At 42.1% G+C, this 21996-nt stretch overlaps 1 protein-coding gene across 1 annotated transcript in view; it reads right to left on the minus strand.

The window, feature by feature from the left end:
- The window catches only part of sema6bb (sema domain, transmembrane domain (TM), and cytoplasmic domain, (semaphorin) 6Bb), a 154528-nt gene that overhangs the window by 24591 nt on the left and 107941 nt on the right, over positions 1 to 21996 (minus strand). Inside the window, exons 11-13 of the mRNA XM_034081247.1 lie at positions 17798 to 17938; positions 14819 to 14896; positions 9008 to 9066 (exon numbers count right to left, since the gene is read on the minus strand). Coding sequence (XP_033937138.1) covers positions 9008 to 9066; positions 14819 to 14896; positions 17798 to 17938 — 278 coding nt within the window. The remainder of the gene's footprint in view (positions 1 to 9007; positions 9067 to 14818; positions 14897 to 17797; positions 17939 to 21996) is intronic.

A 21996-nucleotide genomic window follows, 5' to 3' on the forward strand; every position in this document is an offset into this window, starting at 1 on the left:
GTGACATTAACCTTATATCAACAGCTTTGGAAATACGGCTGACAAGAATACCGGGTTTTATTAAAAGAGATTGTACTGTCTATTAAGGTTGATGAAAGCTGTTCAAGGTTTGCATGACCTTGAACAGTTACAAGACTGAGCCAATGGCTGATTGATATTTTTGTCAAAAGGTTTGACCTGGACGACCGATTGCTCAACATCCAGATGTAACAAACACGTTGTTCAAGCCTGTGTATCATGTGTTGAATCACATTAAAAGGAAAATAGTTTTGTACAGCTTGTCCTGAAAGCACTGAAACAATGCCTTGAAGATTTTCTTTTGATGTCAAACACGACAAAGTAAAGACGTGAAACTTGAGAAACACAAACCTGTTGGCATTTTCTGAGCAAAGCCTAATATACTGAAGGCTGAAAAGTGCTCTCTGTGCATGTGTTTGCAATCACATGTGGTGTCAGAAAGTGAAAATGCACACTTTCATGCCAGAACAGCTGCATCACCTCACTCAGCACCGGCGTGTTTGTTGGACCTGCCGAACAACAACAAAGTTAGCTTGCTTAGCGCCTGAGAGAAAGTAGAGCCCACAGGGTAATAGACCCACACACACACAGCCACACACACACAGCCACACAGCCACACACACACACACACACACACACACACACACACACACACACACACACACACACACACACACACACACACACACACACACACACACACACACACACACACACACACACACACACACACACACACACACACACACACACACACACACACACACACACACACACACACACACACACACACACACACACACACACACACACACACACACACACATAATTGAACCCAGTTATTTCTCTGACCTCATCTCTTTCATCAAAGTGTCCCTCCCACAACGCATCGGCTCAATAAGACTTTGTGCTTCCAAACTGTGCTTTGATCAGAGCGGGCTTGGAGGAGAGTCTCATACATACTAATATTTGCTGTGTGGGTGTCTTTCTCTGTGTGTAATGTGTGTGTGTGTGTGTTTGGCGGGTGATCTTTGTTTTCTAATACATGCAAAGGGGGCCATGCATAATCACAAGGCTATACCCTTAGTTACACTCCGCTTCCTCACATCATGTAACTGAACTCCCGCTGTAGTCTTTTCACATTGCAGAACATACATTTTTCAGCAGTGTTGTCATAATCATCGACTTTTCTGACACAGAAATAACTGAAATACACACAAATTAGAGTGAGTAGATACACGTGTGAAGCGAGGAGAAGGGCAGCAGGTGTGTGATATACTAAAGAGCATTATGGGAGGTGAGGCAGACGGTTTGCATCACCTTGACAGAGTTACAGCCTGGCCACGAGCCCACTGAGGCTGGTGGACAGCGCGGTGACTCAGGAGAAGTTGGTGGCACTATCGGCCCATTTGTCACACCGTCCCGGCCTAGCACCCATGACAACAGCCTCTCTATCACTTCCCGACACTCTCAAAGCTTTCATCCACCCTGGTCTTTCCTCACTTTCCTGTGAGATTGCCCCGCCACCTCGCCTTGCTCTTCAGTTTCTTGCCCTATGACTCTGCACTTCTGCTTCACACTTCTCCCATCCACAAAGTTTCCTCCTATGATCTCTCAGTCGCTTTTTTGCTCTGCTCTCGTCGCCTTGATCTGATTTAGCCGGACTCCCGCTCCCCAATCCTCGCCCCTATCAGTTCCTTTACCCCTGCAGAATCACCCTTGATATCTATTCGATTGCTATCAGACAGAGGAGAGATGGAAATCGATTGTCCCTCCAGCAGCCGCCCCTCTCCGGCTGAGGAGGAAGGGGAGGCAGTTAGCTGGGCTCTAAGTTAAGGCCGTCCATCCATCTCCCTTTGAGGACTGACGACAAGGCTGCTCTGAAATCAGTGTAGCACCGACTGGGCCTGGAGAGGGAGATGAAACATGGAGGAGAGGAGCAAAGACTATGGCACCATAAATTACTTTTTCAGACAGACTGCAAAGCAAAAAGCTGGCATAATTTCCTCTTATAACAACCGAATATAACCAGCCTTACCTCAAAGATCCAGTTCATAAGAATTACTGTCATCTTATTTCTCAATTATGTTTTATTTGGAAAAGTTTTCAGACACAACATAATTATGTTTGGACTTAAAACATAACTTGGAAGAAAAGAACAGATGCATTACATACAGCTTTTCATGTTGGAGTGTCAACAGGAAGACACTATTTAAAGGGCCACTTTTATGCTTATATTTGTATTTTTTATTAAGATATATTTAAAAAATAGTCACTCAAAAACAGAGCCATTGAAAAAAATGCATTTATTTATTTAGGTGAATATTTGTTTACTGATTCTCAACTGTTTTGATTTTTAATCCGATGAAATAATGTCTATTTGGGACCACAGATTGTAAACATGTATGAGGGTACGTTGTTTGAACAATAGGTAAAATATGAGGTAAAACTACCTTATGAAAAAAGGGGAAATGAAGAGAGAGAAAAACAATTTTATGTAGAAGAGCAATATTTCTTTTATTTCTCTAACCAAAATGCTGTGTGAAAATCTAAGGATAGGAGGCCAGAAAGGGGACATTTTGTTTGAAATGCAGCTGCAGAAAACTACTTCTCTTCAGGCAAAAAAGTTCACAAAGCGAGGATGGAAATGAGATTTCCCCAAAGAGAGATAGATAGACCCGATCATATCCCACCTCCCTCTGCTGGGTCAAGATACAGACGGTGAAATGAGTCCAATATGGAGGAATATGAAATATTCAGCAACCAAATACCTTCTATCTATTTCACCAGGCCTCTGAAGAGATGTGTCGGTGTGTACATGAAGTGCAACACAACACATGTACAGCTCTGGAATTTCAAATAAAAAGCAATATTGTCAAGCCATCGAAAGAAAGGTGAGCAGTTTGATTTTTGTTGAACAAGGTATGGCTTAAAAGCAGCCAGAAGCAATGAAAAGTACTGATAACGAGGAGGGTTATTTCACCTAATATTGATGTCTGATCTCTTCCTATGTTAAACTTTGGTTATTTTTAAATTGAACTTGTTTCCTTTGCATTATTCAAGCCCTAAAAACACTGCATCTTTGAAATGGGAGAGAATTGCTGTGAGTAGTTTATAGAATAAAATCAAAAATGTACATTTTACTGAAACCCATACTTATAAATAATACTAAATACAATAAAACTGGACAAAAAAAGATAATTTTGCAGTGGTTTCTTTTTGTTGTGTGAAGAATGAGGCAAAAGAAGAGACATGCACAGAGAAGACGCTGACAGACACGTTATAGAGAGACAGCTTTCAAAGACAGTTTGTCATTACAGACTGAAGCGGCTCCTCTCTGTCTTCCTTTCACTGAAATTGTGTTTGCAGATGGCTGGAAGAATCTTGTCTTACAGGAAGACAAAGAAAGATCGACTGAGCGTTAACTAAGACCAGGAAACACTGATGAAATCATCAATATCCGAAACAATGAAAGTGTCAAATAAAAAAAGAAGAGAAATGATGAACAGAAAGCCGGTGACTTTATCACAGGATCGGAGACAAAGTGCTGTGTAAGTGTTGGTGGCAGCCTCAGATGGATCACATTCCCAACATGCCAACCCCGGAGCTCTCTGGTTCACCCGGTGACAACAGAGTTCAGCTGGAAGCATATTTCACGGCTGAAAGAGACGCAGGAGCAAACACCACTCGGAGCCCGGGAATTCCTCAAAGGCAGGAGCAGGAAACAGGACCGTTCATCTCTCTGACACGAGGGTCCGAGAGAGGCAGCCGCCAGACACTTTGTCCTTTGTGTGACGGAGGCTTTTGATGTGTACAGATGTGAGAACAGAAGTGATATTCTTCATACCATCCTGTGAGGCCAGTTTAAAGGTCTCCTATTATACTGTTTTTCATCAATATATAATATATACAAAACATGTCTCTGAAGTGTTTGGCTCGAAACACCAAACAGATCATTGTAGCATTACCCATAAACCCCTCTGTTTCAGCCATGTTTCCAAAGTGCTGATTCTCTGTCTGATACTTTAGATGAAAATAAGGAGCCACTCCCCACGCCCCTCTGAGAGATATCTGGTTAAAAAGAACACAGATTCAGGTGATAAGGGGGGGGGGGGGGGGGGGGGTTACCTTGGTTGGTGATTGGCTAGTAGTTATCAAAGAATCGGCCAAAATCTGATCAGCTTGTTTTCAGACAGGCTTTTATAGAAATGGATCAGGACAAAAAGAGAGAGAATCTTTTTTCCTGAAACTTTCAGAATCTCTTTCCACAGAGGGGACACATGTTGATGTAGAAGAGACATGAAGAAGAGGGGACACATGTTGTTGTAGAGGAGACATGAAGAAGAGGGGACACATGTTGATGTAGAAGAGACATGAAGAAGAGGGGACACATGTTGATGTAGAAGAGACATGGAGAAGAGGGGACACATGTTGATGTAGAAGAGACGTGAAGAAGAGGGGACACATGTTGATGTAGAAGAGACATGAAGAAGAGGGGACACGTGTTGATGTTGAAGAGACGTGAAGAAGAGGGGACACATGTTGATGTAGAAGAGACATGAAGAAGAGGGGACACATGTTGATGTAGAAGAGACGTGAAGAAGAGGGGACACATGTTGATGTAGAAGAGACGTGAAGAAGAGGGGACACATGTTGATGTAGAAGAGACATGAAGAAGAGGGGACACATGTTGATGTAGAAGAGACATGGAGAAGAGGGGACACATGTTGTTGTAGAAGAGACGTGAAGAAGAGGGGACACATGTTGATGTAGAAGAGACATGAAGAAGAGGGGACACGTGTTGATGTTGAAGAGACGTGAAGAAGAGGGGACACATGTTGATGTAGAAGAGACATGAAGAAGAGGGGACACATGTTGATGTAGAAGAGACGTGAAGAAGAGGGGACACATGTTGATGTAGAAGAGACGTGAAGAAGAGGGGACACATGTTGATGTAGAAGAGACATGAAGAAGAGGGGACACATGTTGATGTAGAAGAGACATGGAGAAGAGGGGACACATGTTGTTGTAGAGGAGACATGAAGAAGAGGGGACACATGTTGATGTAGAAGAGACATGAAGAAGAGGGGACACATGTTGTTGTAGAGGAGACATGAAGAAGAGGGGACACATGTTGATGTAGAAGAGACGTGAAGAAGAGGGGACACATGTTGATGTAGAAGAGACATGAAGAAGAGGGGACACATGTTGATGTAGAAGAGACATGAAGAAGAGGGGACACATGTTGATGTAAGAGACATGAAGAAGAGGGGACACATGTTGATGTAGAAGAGACATGAAGAAGAGGGGACACATGTTGATGTAGAAGAGACATGAAGAAGAGGGGACACGTGTTGATGTAGAAGAGACATGAAGAAGAGGGGACACATGTTGATGTAGAAGAGACGTGAAGAAGAGGGGACACGTGTTGATGTAGAAGAGACATGAAGAAGAGGGGACACATGTTGATGTAGAAGAGACATGAAGAAGAGGGGACACATGTTGATGTAGAAGAGACATGAAGAAGAGGGGACACATGTTGATGTAGAAGAGACATGAAGAAGAGGGGACACATGTTAATATAATAATAATAGTTGTGTAGCAGAGTTTCCGTTAGCAGGTAATTACCGGACTATGAGCAGATATGCTTCAGTTTAAAACTCAGTTCACGGGCTCATTTTTATATTGCTTCAGTTTATAATCGTAACAGATCGAAAAATTCAGATTCATTTTTCTATAAATGATTCCACAAACAACATCATTATTACATTCAAACAAACTACTTGTAGTAGATAACGTACATTATTCAGAAGTTTACATCAACTTTGAATAATAACACGGGAGAAACGGATCCTCTCCCTCCCTCTCTCTCTCCTGACAGCACCTCAGTTTCTCATGCAGCTCGCTAAACAGAGGGCGGGGCTTCAGGTGATCCTGCAGAGCTGCGTGTCTCGGTCAGACTCAGCAGCTGATCTGATCTCTCTCTCGCTCCGGTTACACTTCACTCGCGTTTCTGTCCATATCGATCAGATCCAGCTCTCCTGATCGGCCTTTATAGAGAGCACCGATCAAACTATTAAGAGTGAATATCGGCCGATAATGACCGGCGGCCGATCGATCGCAGCCTCCCTAATTATTACCAGACATTTTGACCGTCAGGTTTTGAATTTACCGGTTTTTTATAAATTTTACCAGCTAAAAACCGGTAATTACCGGCTAACGGAAACCCTGATGTTGATGTAGAAGAGACATGTACTAATCAAACATTATAGTTGAGTGTTTTCAACTATTGCTAAGTTGCTTAATGGGAAATGTAGGTTACAGAGTGTTTGGGTTTGGCCTAAACTAGTTTGGGTAGATTTGGCAAAAACAGAGATTAAAAAAGCAAACTGTTGAAGTTATTATTATAAAACACATTAAACAAAAGATTGTATATTCTTTTGTGATATAACTTAAGAAAACAATCATTTGTGACCAACTAACATTATAGGTCAGTTGGCAGAAGGACATTTCATTTGGACAGTGTATGTTCAAAGGGGAATACAAAATAAGTCTCCGTGTCTCTTGATAGTTAGTTGATGGATATGTATGACACACAATGTGCTGAAATAAATATAAGGTATTAAAAGGGGACATCGTGTATCAGGGCACCATAACGGAAATGGGCCATTTAAAAAAACAAATTAAAGCACTCATGCGCAGGCTGCTAGTTTTTAATTTAAAACCAATTTGTAGAATAATTCAAATGGATTCAATCATGAAAAATATGTAGCTACCTATTTGCAAGCTTTGAAATAAGTTAACCCTGGCAGGATTTTGTGGGCTACCTCGCTCAGAACACGAGACTCAACAAGCCTTTCAGATTCAGCTCCTCTTCCTCTATCTTTTCCAAGGTGCGCCTTGTTTTTCTCGCAGGCCATACAGAGCAGGCTTATTTGGAGTTGGGCTTTAAAAGACACGTGCTCAAATGCAGCCCTTTAGAAAGAGGGAGAACACATGTAACTTTAGTATAAGAAAAATATGGGATTTTGTTTGTGTCAAAACCGTGTTAAAATGTTCTGGTAGAAACCTATAATACAAGTATGAACTAGGGCTGCTCGATTATGGCAAAAATCATAATCTCGATTATTTGGGTCAATAATTTATATCACGATATATTAAAAACGATTATCCATTTACTTTGAAAACATCCATTTATTAGAGAAAAAAAACATGAACAGTATGTTTTTAACAGTTGATTACTTTAAGTATAATTCAACTGAAAAACCAATAAAAAAAATAATAATAATGAAAAAATAAATAATCGTTTTATTTCGATTACGTTGTTTTCATAATCGTTGCAAGCCATAATCGTAATTGCGATTAAAATACGATTAATTGAGCAGCCCTAGTATGAACCTGTACATGCATAACATGTACAGGTATTTTGAATTAAGTGTTTCAGACAATGCCACAACACTAATGTGCAATGTTCCACTTGACAAAAATGTACAAGGCACATGCATTAAGTAATACAATTCAGGAAATTCGAGAGAAAGGCCAGAGTATACTGTAGGTGAATACATGTACTTTCATTCGCCAAGGATTCAAAGTCAGGACATTTCAGCTGCTTCGATTTGACCATTGTATACATCTCTAGCTCTCAAAACCCCTAACGTATGGCAACAACATTTCGAAATAGAAATAGAAAAATCATTAAATTGCTGTAGCCCTACAATTAGGGTGGAGGAAATCATTCAGCCTTTTCAGAAAAACAAGTGCTGTGGTGATTCACAGTGTGCGGACAGTGGAGAGTTCTTCTTCACCTGGAGTTTCAGCGTCATTACCTTCCCTGACCTCACAGATGTAAAGATATAACAAGTACACGAAGAGAGGCAAATGCTTAAAATACACTCCATTAGCACTGAGCAAGAGTAATCATGTTCATCTCCCTCCCTCTGGTTTGGTACAGAAGTCATGATGGTAGAAGTTGTAATTTATAATTACCTGCTTCCTGCACAACATCAGTAGGAAGGAAATATCTCTTACAGTTTATGGTATTGAACAAACACTAATGTGCAGGAATCCTAAAGCAGGATCTGTTTTAAATAAAAGTACAGCTCTGGAGGATCGTGGGTTTCCTTTTGGGAGCAGGACCAAGAGCTTAGTGAAAGATTCCCCCCACATGTTCTATAAGCAGCTACACATGTGCTCAATGAAGACAAATATATGTTAACTTCACCATGCATCGAGGCAGTGTCAGTTATAGGTGCCCCCCCCCCCTGTGGTTAGGGGCGGTCAGGAGACGTGAAGTGAGAGCGCAGCATCAAACGTGAAACCGGATTATGTAATATTTATCTGTTCTCTTCTCAGGGAGCACGGCGCATGAACTCGGGGAACTTTCAGAAGCAAAGGATTAATTTGCACGCATTGGAATTAGCGCTCAGATCAAAGAGAGTGAGGTGTCATGGGAGTATCCAACCTCCCCTGTATCTAGAATAGAGATTTCACTTCGACGTGTACCACTTCTATTTTCATAATTATACGGGGAGAGAGAGAGAGAGAGAGAGAGAGAGAGAGAGAGAGAGAAAAGGGGGAACATCAAGGGGGGATAGCTGGAGTGGGATTTAATTAACCACCATGTATGCAACACAAGTCTAGCAGACCAAAGCAAAGATAGTACACAAGGAAGGACAGAGTCAACAGCGAGCAGAACAAAGTTAGCTAAAACATACACAGGGATTTTCTCTCCAGCTCGGAGACTAAACCAGACTAGCCGACTTTATTCATATTACTCTGGGGGAAATACAGATTGTGAATTGGGACCGTGTTTATTTGCAGATTTCCTCTTTCTAAACTGAAACGGCTGCATCGCCTTTTTGCCCTGAAGGTACACCATTATGTAAGGATCCAGGCAAGGACACGAGAGCCATTAGCTTTAACACTTGTGGGTAAAACACACACACACACATTAAACACACACAGACAGACTGAGAGTCATTCCTCTTACCGTCACAGTCACCCAAGTGGGCTACGTTTCCCTGTTCAACATCTTGCTCGAACGGCAGTCTGCAGAGGAGAAGAGACACGGCCATTAATCAGAGGAAGCAGCAGCACAGATCCTCTCTGATAGAGGAACACCATCTCAATGTTGCAGCAGAGGACACGTTACAAGGTAGCATGTATCCCTGCGAGCTGCTTCGACCCTTTGATTGTGTAAGGCTTTGTTTTTATCATGGAAAAAAACCTTCATTAATACAGCAAAAGAACCCGGGAGGCCCCTTGAGCGGGATGCAATAATCACCATTATAATTTCAAAGATTACCACGTATGCCTGAAGGGGCAGTAATTAAGCAGATTGAATTACAAATATTTCTAGGTCAGCATAATCGTCTTAACGTTGAATGTTTGTGGCGTAAATATAAAATCCACATCTTTAAGAATTAAGGAGTTAGAGTGGGAACATCTGCATTATTCATTAATATGGATAAAATTACATCACAAGATCATCATATAAGGTGTAAGGAAATTCATATATAGCCCGGTGGAAAAGTTACAAAAGTGAGTCTCAAACTTTACTCATAACTTACACGTCTACAGAAATATCAAAAACATTTCTACAACTCAGTACTCTTGATTTAAAACTCATTTCCCATTCTGGCAACAGGGGAGCGTGGAAAAAGTCTAAGGAGTAAAACATATGATGAGGTGAGGAAGCCGAGAGGAAATGAGAACAGCACAGCGTCCAGGTGCTCCCAAAGAAAAACACAACTGCTGTTAATCATGGCTCATATCAGGGAACACAGCTCGGAGTAACAGGCCTTGGTCAATGTGTGTGTGTGTGTGTGTGTGTGTGAACTGAGGGGGATTGAGTGGAAATACCTTTAACTAATTGATACAACACAGACCACACTGCATATGGTATAATCGTCAATACATAATGTAGCACACTTTATAACTCATTGGTACCTAAACCCACACACTGGGTTTTGAATCTGAACACGCGCGCGCGCACGCACACACACACACACACACACACACACACACACACACACACACACACACACACACCACACACACACACACACACACACACACACACACACACACACACACACACACACACACACACACACACACACACACACACACACACACACACACACACACACACACACACACACACACACACACACACACACACACACCACACACACACACACACACACACACACACACACACACACACACACACACACACACACACACACACACACACACACACACACACACACACACACACACAGCAGTCTGCCCGTAACTGATTAGAGTTCAGCCGGTGCTCTCTGGAATGCGAGGTTAAGCAGATAGAAAGTCAGAGACACTGCTGATGCAGACTGTTATGACTAGGACTTATGGAGCCATTGAACTGACTCATCTTTGGATAAAGAAGTTAATTCCTGGTCTTTTCCAGGATTAAAAGAGTCGGGGAACGACTTCAGAATAGATGGATGTTTACAATGCGACTGCAAACATGTATTCAGTTGTGTTGCTCATGTTCTGTTTCTCTCGGCTGAACTTTTTAATGTCAAGCTTTTAGTAACATGGGATCTAGTTTCTCTTGTATCATCATTGTTTCAAGTCATTGCTCCAAAATAAGAAATCTGCCACCCAGGACCTCCCAAGGTCACAAATAAAGCACTTTATGTCTTATTTGTCTTATCCACATGCACAAGAAAATACATCTTACCATTAATTCATGTTGATATCAAGGCATATTTTGTAGAATGAAAAATATATAAGTTAAAATATACATAATGACCAAACACTTCAGACTTGTTTAAATCAATGAGAATTTGGCAGCAGGTGACTTTATGCAAGCGTATTTAAGTAACATTTAGATACATAGGAGCTTATATTTGTAATGCTGGCCAACATCTTTTTATTTTTGCTGAAAAAAGGCATTATAATGCAATATGTAGAGGGTAACGGGGTACAGAGTCGCTTAGATAAGCCCCCCGCTTATCTAAGCGACTCTGTACCCCGTCAGTGTCAGTGCATCTGACGAAGAGATAGGTTGTTGTGCTCCCTATCTCTGTTTCTTATCCTGTATCTAATAGAACTGCTCGGGTCTTGATAGATTGAGTGGGGAAGTTCATGAGATCTTTCTAGAGGGTCATCAAGAATAACTTTTATCCAATGACCTTTCCCTCTGTCTGTGTCTGTGTATTCTCTTGTTCCGATTAACCCAGCCAAATCTTTTTTCTTGTTTCGTATCTATATCTACGCCGGGATCCGGAGTCGAGGCTGATCCTCTTGCTGTAGTCCTGTGTCTTGGATCCTCTATCCTGAGTTCTGGATTAAGTCGTGGACTTCGGGTCGTGGCTGAACCCGTCTCTGCGGTCCTGCCTTGGGTCTCGTCATGCTGCTTCCTTGAAGGCTTCCTCAGGATTGTAGCTGACATCCTCGTGGATTCATCTTCTTATTACAGACACATGCATTTCCTAACATTCGGTCTATATGCTGTAAAATGTATTATCTCTTCGATTCACACACGGCATCTATTGCACGTCTGTCCGTCCTGGGAGAGGGATCCCTCCTCTGCTGCTCTCCCTGAGGTTTCTCCCATGTTCCCCTTAAACTGTGGGTTTTCTCTGGGAGTTTTTCCTTGTACGATGTGAGGGTCTAAGGACAGAGGGTCTAAGGACAGAGGGTGTCGTTTTTCTCATACTGATATTCTGAACAATCTGTGCTGTTGTATTTGCTGTAAAGTGTCTCTACTGTAGGCTATTTTTATTATATGTACAGCACTTTGGCTCCACCAAAAATCGTTTATAAATGTGCTATATAAATAAAACTTGATTTGAATATATTGTGGTTAATATGGATGGATTCCACAATGTTTGCTTGATCACTTGTGGCAATGCGTCCAAACCCCTAACAGCACTTTGTATTGAATAGGAAAGTCTTTACAGAGAAGTAAATAACCATTTAAAGATCTACATGGCTCCACTAATAGCTCCGTTACACTGAATCACTATCTGGCCTACGAACAACATTTGCACAAAAAGCTCTTTGGAGGAGTGACGGAGCAGGAGTCAGTGTTGTAATTAGCTAAAGGCTAGGGTGGCAGCGCAGCCAACATCCACGCTTCTAATGCCTCGAAATCACCGTGACAAATGAGTGCGAGTGCAGCGAGAAGCAGCAGCAGCAGCAGCAGGTTGTCACCCTAATAAAGAAAAATGTTTTGTTTTGCAGTTGGCTGACTCTCACGCACTGTTGGTCATTACTTTGAATACATTTGATTGGCCCGTTGGTCTCGGTGTGCGAGCAAGGTTTTTTTATTGTTTTGTTTATGACAGTGCTTTTTATATCCGGGACATTCTTCTCGGTACATTGGTTGTATATTTTAAGACTTAATCATAAAAAGGAGATTGATAGAGACCATATGTGTGTTTACAACAATGATTCCCGGTACTTGTTACCCAGGGGGGGTATTTCTCCCTTTAGGTATGTTTAAAGATCGTGGCTCAGCACATGCAATAGAAAATAATAATTAGATTAAACAAATATACCTAAATACTGATTGTATATGACGCCCAAGCTTCACATGTTCAACTGATTGTTATACAGATCAAAACACACTGAAACATACCCATTCCTATACAAAGAAATGTGCTTATTATTGTAGTCAGGAAGCCACTAAAAGTGTTCATTTTATAGATAACAACTACATATTTTAAATTTGTATTTGGAATGTCTAGCCTGCAGTTTACAGTGCCGTACTTTTCGGACTATAAGCCGCGACTTTTCCCCCCATTTTTTTTGTACAGCTAACGGCCACTAGGGAACCTCCTAAATCTATGGATTTTACAGGTACAGTTAACCACCACTAACCCTATGGGCTCTATGACCGGTCCGCGCCCGCCACCTTTAACTGGCGGGCTCCAGCTGGAGGCCGGAAAAGAGTGAGACAGGTAGCGCGCCAAAGTAAAAGTGGAACCGAGAGACAGAACGAGAGCAAGACAGACGGACAATTTAGCTGCTGCGGCTTATATGCAGGTGCGCTTTATAGTCCGAAACGTACGGTACATATTTTAAATTTGTATTTGGAATTTCTAGCCTACAGTTTACAGTAATTAAAAAGGTGTTTGAAACCACTGTAGCCTATTCAGTTTTGAAACTAAACAAGTTGGTTCATGCCTTTAGACTCATGTAATACATTTCAACACGATGGTAATTAGCATGGAAAAAATATATAGCGATCAATTTGACAGGATTGTTTTGTCTCACCTTGTTTAGCAGTACGATAATTCACTCTGGGACAATAACAAAGTCATTCGCACAACAATAAAACCAAACATAAAACCATGTTTCCTCCCAATACAACTCCAACAACAACTATTTGTATACACAATACAAAACTTCCTTTCCTCGGAAACTTACCAAATTACAACCTAATGTCAAATAACATCCCCTGCTAAACTCTCCTCTGGCGTCAGTTTGCAACGAGAGGTTGCATTAGTCCACAAGGAGGAAAACCACAGTAACTCAATGCACAATCGATTGCCGAGTTGACTGCCCTTGGGAAATCAAATCAAGACAGACACAGAGGCCTTTAATAGTATGAGCAGGTAGCCCTGGGTGGTCTAAAGTCCTGTGTTGTCTGTTCTGCTGGCACGACACCTGTGTTCAGAGGGCCTAATTCAATAAGGGCCCTGACTAAACAGAGATTTGATTTCACAGGAGGGAGGCCGCTAGGAAGACTGCTGACTTTCAGTAGCAGGAGGAAAGGTCACACCGACATACACACACACACACACACACACACACACTGATATTCACACATATCTTCACAGCACACTGTCTGAAAACATCTGCAAAACATGAGGACATGAGTTACGCAAGAGAAACAACCACAGAGCACCTACCCAGTGTTTACGACCAGCGCTTGATAACAAACAAAGTGAAAGAACATAGCATTGTTTAAACACAGCGGCAGACATCTTGAATCAATAATGTAGACAGTGTGCGGGCCGGTTGACAGGCAACTTGGAGAGAGAGCAGATGTTACTAAGAGGCTCATCTAACCGCAGATAGAACCAAGGACTTCTTGACCAGATAAATATATGGGACATGTCTAAGGATGCTCTGCTGGGTGTGCTGTCGGGAAAAGAACCTTGAGAGGAATGATAACATGGAAATAAATCATATCCAAACAGAACAACAATAAATTGGAACAAGAAGAGGAAACAGGGGAAGGTGATAAAACAAAACTACAGACAGACTGATAGGGGCCCTATTATGCCTTTTGGGGTCATCCCTTTTCCTGTGGTGTGTTATATAGGTTTTTGTGAATGTAATTGGCCTGCAAAGGCTGAAATCCCAAAGTCCACCCCCCCTCTTCCGGAAACACCTCCATTGGACTCCTTTGTTTGTAATGACATCACTATGTAACTTTTTTGCTTTTACTGGCTAGTTCCCCACAACATTGTACGTGATAAGCTAAGGGGCGGGACATCTCTAAGCGGTTGACCAATCACAACAGAGCCGACCAGCTAACCAATCAGAGCAGACTGGGCTCTGGTTTCAGACAGAGGGTGAAAAGAGGCAGTAAGAGCTTTTTGAACATTAAAGCATGGAAACATTAGACAGTAGGGGCACAAGATGCAAATATGAACCTGACGATGAGCATAATAGGGCCCCTTTAAAGAAAAACTCAAACTCAAACGGACCAGGTGACACTATATTGATGCAGGATGTGGTGTGTGTGTGTGTGTGTTTTCGGAGTGACGTGTACACTATTGGAGAGATGCCATACCTTGTTCCAGGCCTGAGGAAGGAGCAGGTGCTTCCTCGGGTCCAGCCACAGTAAGGATCTCTCGCGGCGATACAGTTCCTGCAGAGACAAGAAAAATCCCTTGAAAATCAATCTCCTTTTCACTTTAACATTTCCTTTAGCTTAAATGTTGAATTCTCGACCCCAACATACTTTACAGGGGCTCTCCTCCAATTTCACTCATGAAGTGCTGGGCTGAAACTAACGTATTACTTTCATTATTGATTAATTTAGGGATTAAATCCTACTGTGTTATATTGATTTCCTTCTTCCAAGAAACCTTTTCTTTTCATTCATTCCCAATCTCTTCAGGCTTGAAACGTTGATGATGTTATTCATCACAATGAATAATTGTTCCTAATAAACTTCAATATCGAGTAGGGTGGAAATGCCGTTGAGGGAAGAAATCTGGATTTATTTCAAGTGCTTTTTATTACTTGAAGCCATTTATGAATGACGGGTAAAAAGATTGCTTTGATGAGACATTGCAGATACAGATGCAGATTAACGTTTCTGAATAAGCTTATAAGTGGTAAAAAGTATGTTTATGTTATTGAAACATTCATGGTTTTGAAAGCTCTGTAAAAGAAACGTTTTATTAATGCAAAAACAGTTTCACAAGCGTTTTGATTCTCATACAGCATCGTTCATGAATGTGATTTATTACATCTTCAGATGTCAGGATGCCCTCAATCAGGTCAAACTGAAGTCCCTGTAAGTTCATTTTTATACTGCACTGGTGTCATGAATAGAAATGACTGTATGCCTGAAAGGGAATCAAATATCTGTCGTTTATTTTCAAAAGTGGATGTCAGAGATGTCAAGCAGCGTAAAAGGGATTAATTGTAGTTGACCGGTAATGTTTTAAACCTCTGACATGGTCCTTTCAAGACCCATTGCTTTTGGTTAACTGCACATCATGACTTTTTAATGACGGGTCTGCGCGAGGGGTTAAACGAGGTTTAGATGCCAATCTGCAACTGAAAGCAGACTGTAACATGTTGAATTATTAACGATTAGTGTGGAAATAAATGTAGTATGAAAGGAAACACTCACAAATACTCTTCGAAAACCTGAAGCTGCCGAAGCGTCACTAAGAATTCTCGAACACACACACACACACACACACACACACACACACACACACACACACACACACACACACACACACACACACACACACACACACACACACACACACACACACACACACACACACACACACACACACACACACACACACACACACACACACACACACACACACACACACACACACACACACACACACACACACAACCTTAACTCTGTCTCTCATCTAAACACAAACACTCACAGACTAAACGCACCTCAGAAGCATGTGAGCCTTTCTTAATGTGCTCTGGATTACACGCTTGTGTGACTCTATGGGCTCAGTGCACAGTGTGTTCACTGAGCACGCTTGACGTACTGCTGTGTGTGTGTGTGTGTGTGTGTGTGTGTGTGTGTGTGTGTGTGTGTGTGTGTGTGTGTGTGTGTGTGTGTGTGTGTGTGTGTGTGGACACTAACGGGCCACAGTCATGGAGACTAGGTAAATGTGCCAGTGAGAGAGAGGGAAGTGTGTGCAGGTGAAAATATAATTACTTAAAATACATGTATTTTAATGTTTAATTATGTATGATCAGTGGACTCCGGGTAATGCTGCCCCTTTAGTTTAAGTTAAACACATTCACAATGGCAACACGCCAGAATAAAAACTAATCTGGAGCTTGTGATAATCCTATAACGGCTAGATAAAGTAATTGAATATAATCTCTCTTTTATATTAAAGAAAGCGAATGAATGAGGATCACTTCTGGTTATGCCTTATACTTTACTAAAACTGATGATGTGTTCGTTTCCGATGCTTCTATGTTTCATCAAAACAGGAGTTTCAAACAAAAACTAAATAAGACTACTAAACGTTTTCATGTTGAACATTAGCCGCCTTTAGCTTAGCGGTGGTTGTGAAGCCATCCGTAATGTAGTTTGTTTAAAGCCTATATCGTTAGCTTTTTACTTCTGGCGATTGCATAAACGCTTTAAAATCATAACCATAATGTAAATGTATATGATAAACCATAATCTAAAACAATAATCATGATTGCAGCGAGGCTTTACAAGGCTTTACCATATACAAAGCTATAACATAAAACTGACTGTACGTCCCATAATAAACTCCAGACATGGTTTGACCCTTTTTAAAAGACCCCTCTCCTCTGACTATGTTAGACGGAGAGTGGGGGATCTAACCGTAAGCCTGTGTCACTACAGAATATATGATCCTCGCTGTGGCATGCACCGCTGGGACTTTACATGACATTACACTTACTCTGCTGAAGTGAGGATGTACCATCTCTACATGGCACTTCAAGTAACCTGGGGCCATTCCCCTGATCATATCGTACATCTGCTGGAAGTTCAACTGACTTATTCTCCGATGATGTTAAGCCTACCTTAAACTCCAGGGTTCCCAGGATGCACCTTACCATGTCATTTTGCACAAAGCAGGGCGAGCGTGCATTTTTAAAGTGACACTGGATTGAAGCTTCGATATCATGTATTATGTACTTGTATTACTATCTTTTAAAATCCTAGTTCATCTCTGATAAAGATACGATTACAAGCCCAGGTCAAATGGAATCATTTGATTTAATAGTGAGGTATTACACTCATGGCTTTTATTAGGTTTCCTCCCAATGTACAGGAGCATTTTATTGCAGCAGTTAACAGATTATCACTTTGCTCAAGGGCACAGTGACAGTTGTTATTAGGTTTTGGTATGGAGGGAAATTAAGGTCAGCAGCAACCCTTCAGCTGGCCGAGGTGCAGAGTGTCAGGCTCAAGGACACTTGTAAGGCCAGATGGTTATTAAATGGTCACCTAACTTCTTATTAAGCCCCCTTGCTGCTCCTGGACGGACCGTGCAGGGTTCAGACTTACTTCATGCATCGGGAGTAGAGCTGGCATCGAGCCAGCGGCACTCTGACCAAACAGGAGGGGAAGGCGAGCAGCAGAGTGTGGCTCGGCCGGTCCAGAGTGAGAGAGAGAAGCTGCCTGTTCTGCACAGAGTCCTCAGCACACCTGCAAGACAAGACAAGGGACGGTTATCATACGTGGCACATGTCAACACCAATTCAAATGGCTTTCCACAAAACATTTAAAGCATGTAAGGTCGCCCATTGTACTGTTTTTCATCAATATATTATAGGTCTCAGATATATACAAAACAGATCATTGCAGCATTACCCATAATCCCCTCTGTTTCAGCTCTGTTTCAAAAGTGCTGATTCTCTGTTTGTCACTTTAGATGAAAGTAAGGAGCCCCTCCCCACGCCCCTCTGAGAGAGATTTGGTTAGAAAGAACACAAAGGAGGAGATTCAGGTGATAAGGGGGGGGGGGGGGGTGACCTTGGTTGGTGATTGGTTGGTTGGTTGGTCTCTTTCCACAGAGGGGACACATGTTGATGTAGAAGAGACATGAAGAAGAGGGGACACATGTTGATGTAGAAGAGACATGAAGAAGAGGGGACACATGTTGATGTAGAAGAGACGTGAAGAAGAGGGGACACATGTTGATGTAGAAGAGACATGAAGAAGAGGGGACACATGTTGATGTAGAAGAGACATGAAGAAGAGGGGACACATGTTGATGTAGAAGAGACATGAAGAAGAGGGGACACATGTTGATGTAGAAGAGACATGAAGAAGAGGGGACACATGTTGATGTAGAAGAGACGTGAAGAAGAGGGGACACGTGTTGATGTAGAAGAGACATGAAGAAGAGGGGACACATGTTGATGTAGAAGAGACATGAAGAAGAGGGGACACATGTTGATGTAGAAGAGACATGAAGAAGAGGGGACACATGTTGATGTAGAAGAGACGTGAAGAAGAGGGGACACATGTTGATGTAGAAGAGACATGAAGAAGAGGGGACACATGTTGATGTAGAAGAGACATGAAGAAGAGGGGACACATGTTGATGTAGAAGAGACATGAAGAAGAGGGGACACATGTTGATGTAGAAGAGACATGAAGAAGAGGGGACACATGTTGATGTAGAAGAGACGTGAAGAAGAGGGGACACGTGTTGATGTAGAAGAGACATGAAGAAGAGGGGACACATGTTGATGTAGAAGAGACATGAAGAAGAGGGGACACATGTTGATGTAGAAGAGACATGAAGAAGAGGGGACACATGTTGATGTAGAAGAGACATGAAGAAGAGGGGACACGTGTTGATGTAGAAGAGACATGGAGAAGAGGGGACACGTGTTGATGTAGAAGAGACATGAAGAAGAGGGGACACATGTTGATGTAGAAGAGACATGAGGAAGAGAGGACACGTGTTGATGTAGAAGAGACATGAAGAAGAGGGGACACATGTTGATGTAGAAGAGACATGAGGAAGAGAGGACACATGTTGATGTAGAAGAGACATGAGGAAGAGAGGACACATGTTGATGTAGAAGAGACGTGAGGAAGAGAGGACACATGTTGATGTAGAAGAGACGTGAGGAAGAGAGGACACATGTTGATGTAGAAGAGACATGAAGAAGAGGGGACACATGTTGATGTAGAAGAGACGTGAGGAAGAGAGGACACATGTTGATGTAGAAGAGACATGGAGAAGTGGATTTTGTACAATAGGTGACCTTTCAAAGCGTTAAGTATTAGTCAACAGCTTTAAAATCTAAATCTGCTCAAAGATTGCTGGTCAACCCGGTCCGAGACTTTCTGACTCAGCATACCACAATAACCTAGTGAGGCCACAACATCACCTCGGACCCAAACCATGTTCTGAACAGCGAATATGAACTGCTACCATCTAATCGGAGATACAGGGTCCCGCGATTCAATAAAGTCAGACTGAAGCATCCTTCGTGCATCAGTCAGTCCTCACAGTAAACACAGAGCACGCTAACGGGTCATTGAGCCTGTTTTCTCTCGGTGATTGTGCCGTTATGTTAAATGTTTGTTCTTCATGTATCGTGTCGTGATATTTGTCTATCTTGATGTTACACATGGAGCTGCTGCGATGCAAGTCACATTTCAGACTTGATCTGACCATTAAAGTATTGTATCGTATTCGTAGTAAGGTACAACAGAAGCACGCTATGAAAAGACATTGAAGTACATTTAAATAGGATGCAGTATATTTCTATTTAAGTTAAAGCCGTGTCCTCGTGGCTTAAAGGACTTTTATTGCACCTTCTTCCTTCAACTTCTTATTACATTACATTACATTACATTACATTGCATTTAGCTGACGCTTTTATCCACAGCGACTTACAATAAGTACATTCGACCAGGAAGACACAACCTTGAGGAAAACAGAATCATATAAGAACATCAGGTTTCAAAGAGCCAATCGTTTCAAGTGCTACTCAACTGGCTATAGATAAGCCAGTCCTTTATTAGTATATAAGTGCTCTGTTAGCAGTTCTTTGTTAGTCATTCTATCGCTCGAAGTGGAGTCGAAAGAGATGAGTTTTCAGTCTGCGCCGGAAGGTGTGTAAGCTTTCTGCGGTCCTGATTTCAATGGGGAGCTCATTCCACCATTTTGGAGCCAGGATAGCAAACCCACTTATATTTGTATACATATTTATTTAGTTTACTCTACAATAGTGTAACTGTCACTAGTTTCCCCCTGGAGGAATATTCTGATTCTGAAAATTAAAAAGCCAAGAGGATACAAATTGAAAGAAGCTATAATAGAATAAGAGTTACAGTGCAGTGTAAGGTATGAATAGTTATGTAATGAAATGCAGAGGTAGAAGTATAGTCTTCAGCCTGGATGTAAATGAGTTGCAGCAGTCGTGCAGTTTTCTGGGAGTTTCTTCCAGAAATATGGAGCGCAATAACCCAACGCTGCTTTTCCACGTTTAGCTTTCACTCCGAGGACAGACAGTAAACCCGACCCAGATGACCTGAGTGATCTAGATGGGTCATAATCTAGCAGAAGATCAGAAATGCGTTTAGGCCTTTAACCATTCAGTGCTTTCTAATCTGTAGTATTTACTTTGAAAGAGAGCACGCCAGAGTGAAGACCTCTAAACTGGAGTGATGTGATGTGTGTGTTCGTTAGCAGAACACACACAAAACTCATGAGGTCATTTCAATTACACGACCGAGACTTCATTCAACCCCTGACCTCACTCAGCATAACCGCAGTACAAAAAACTCCTTGTGAAACAACCAAACGTAAACAGCTCTATAAATAAAAGCCATAATAAAACTGGAAGAGATAAATAATGTAGCCAGATGTTACGGTGTCACTCCAGAGGTTTAGGGGTTTGAGAGGTTGGCCGGCCGTCCAGAAACAGCCGCCAGCAGCTGAATCGCTCCTAATTGGCACTTAGGGCTCCGATAGAACGCACCGACCTGCCTCCACACAGCAGATTTATACCTTTTACACACACGCACGCTCCTGCACCGGTTGGTTGTATCTGGAAGGTTTATGGTAATAACATTGCGGCGGACCAACAGTCATTAAGACGAATCTATCATCCTGTTTAGGCCGAGCTCGGAGTCATTCTTCAGAGCCAGTATTACAAAAAAAAGCAGAGAAAAGGAGGGGGACATATTCGAATAAATAACAAAAAAACGCAGGAGAGGGAAAGAAACACATATTAGAGACTTATGGAAAGAAAATATGCGAGACAGAACCTAGATCAGATACGGGGAGGAAATAGGAGAAGATATAGGGTCTATTAGTGCTGCGTTTCTCTCATTTCCTGCTTTATTATGGCAACTGCACGATCACAAAGAAATGATTTCTCTCTGTGTTGGCTTCCTCACAGGTGACTGTGTTAGCGGCCCTGTTCCTGTACCCTGGGGTTTATTAGAAGGCATCTCATTGTCTGTGTTTGGAAGGGGAGGAGGTTGGTAGCCTGGCCTGGAGCATGAAAAAGAAAGACCCTGAAGTGGCCGTGCACCGGCTCCTGATTAGCTGGGAGCCTGCTGTGACCGTCGGACTGTCACTGACCTCCTGGTGGACTCGTCAAATGACCCATCACACTGACTCCAGTCCACAGCAGCTCGTGCATCCCACAGTCTGCTCATGCCATCGCTATCCCTCATGTTATCAAGTCTGAAGCAGAAGCTAATAAGCTGAGGCACAAATTGGTGAGCGTACA

Source organism: Pseudochaenichthys georgianus, chromosome 4, assembly GCF_902827115.2.
Source record: "Pseudochaenichthys georgianus chromosome 4, fPseGeo1.2, whole genome shotgun sequence".
Lineage (NCBI taxonomy): Eukaryota > Metazoa > Chordata > Actinopteri > Perciformes > Channichthyidae > Pseudochaenichthys > Pseudochaenichthys georgianus.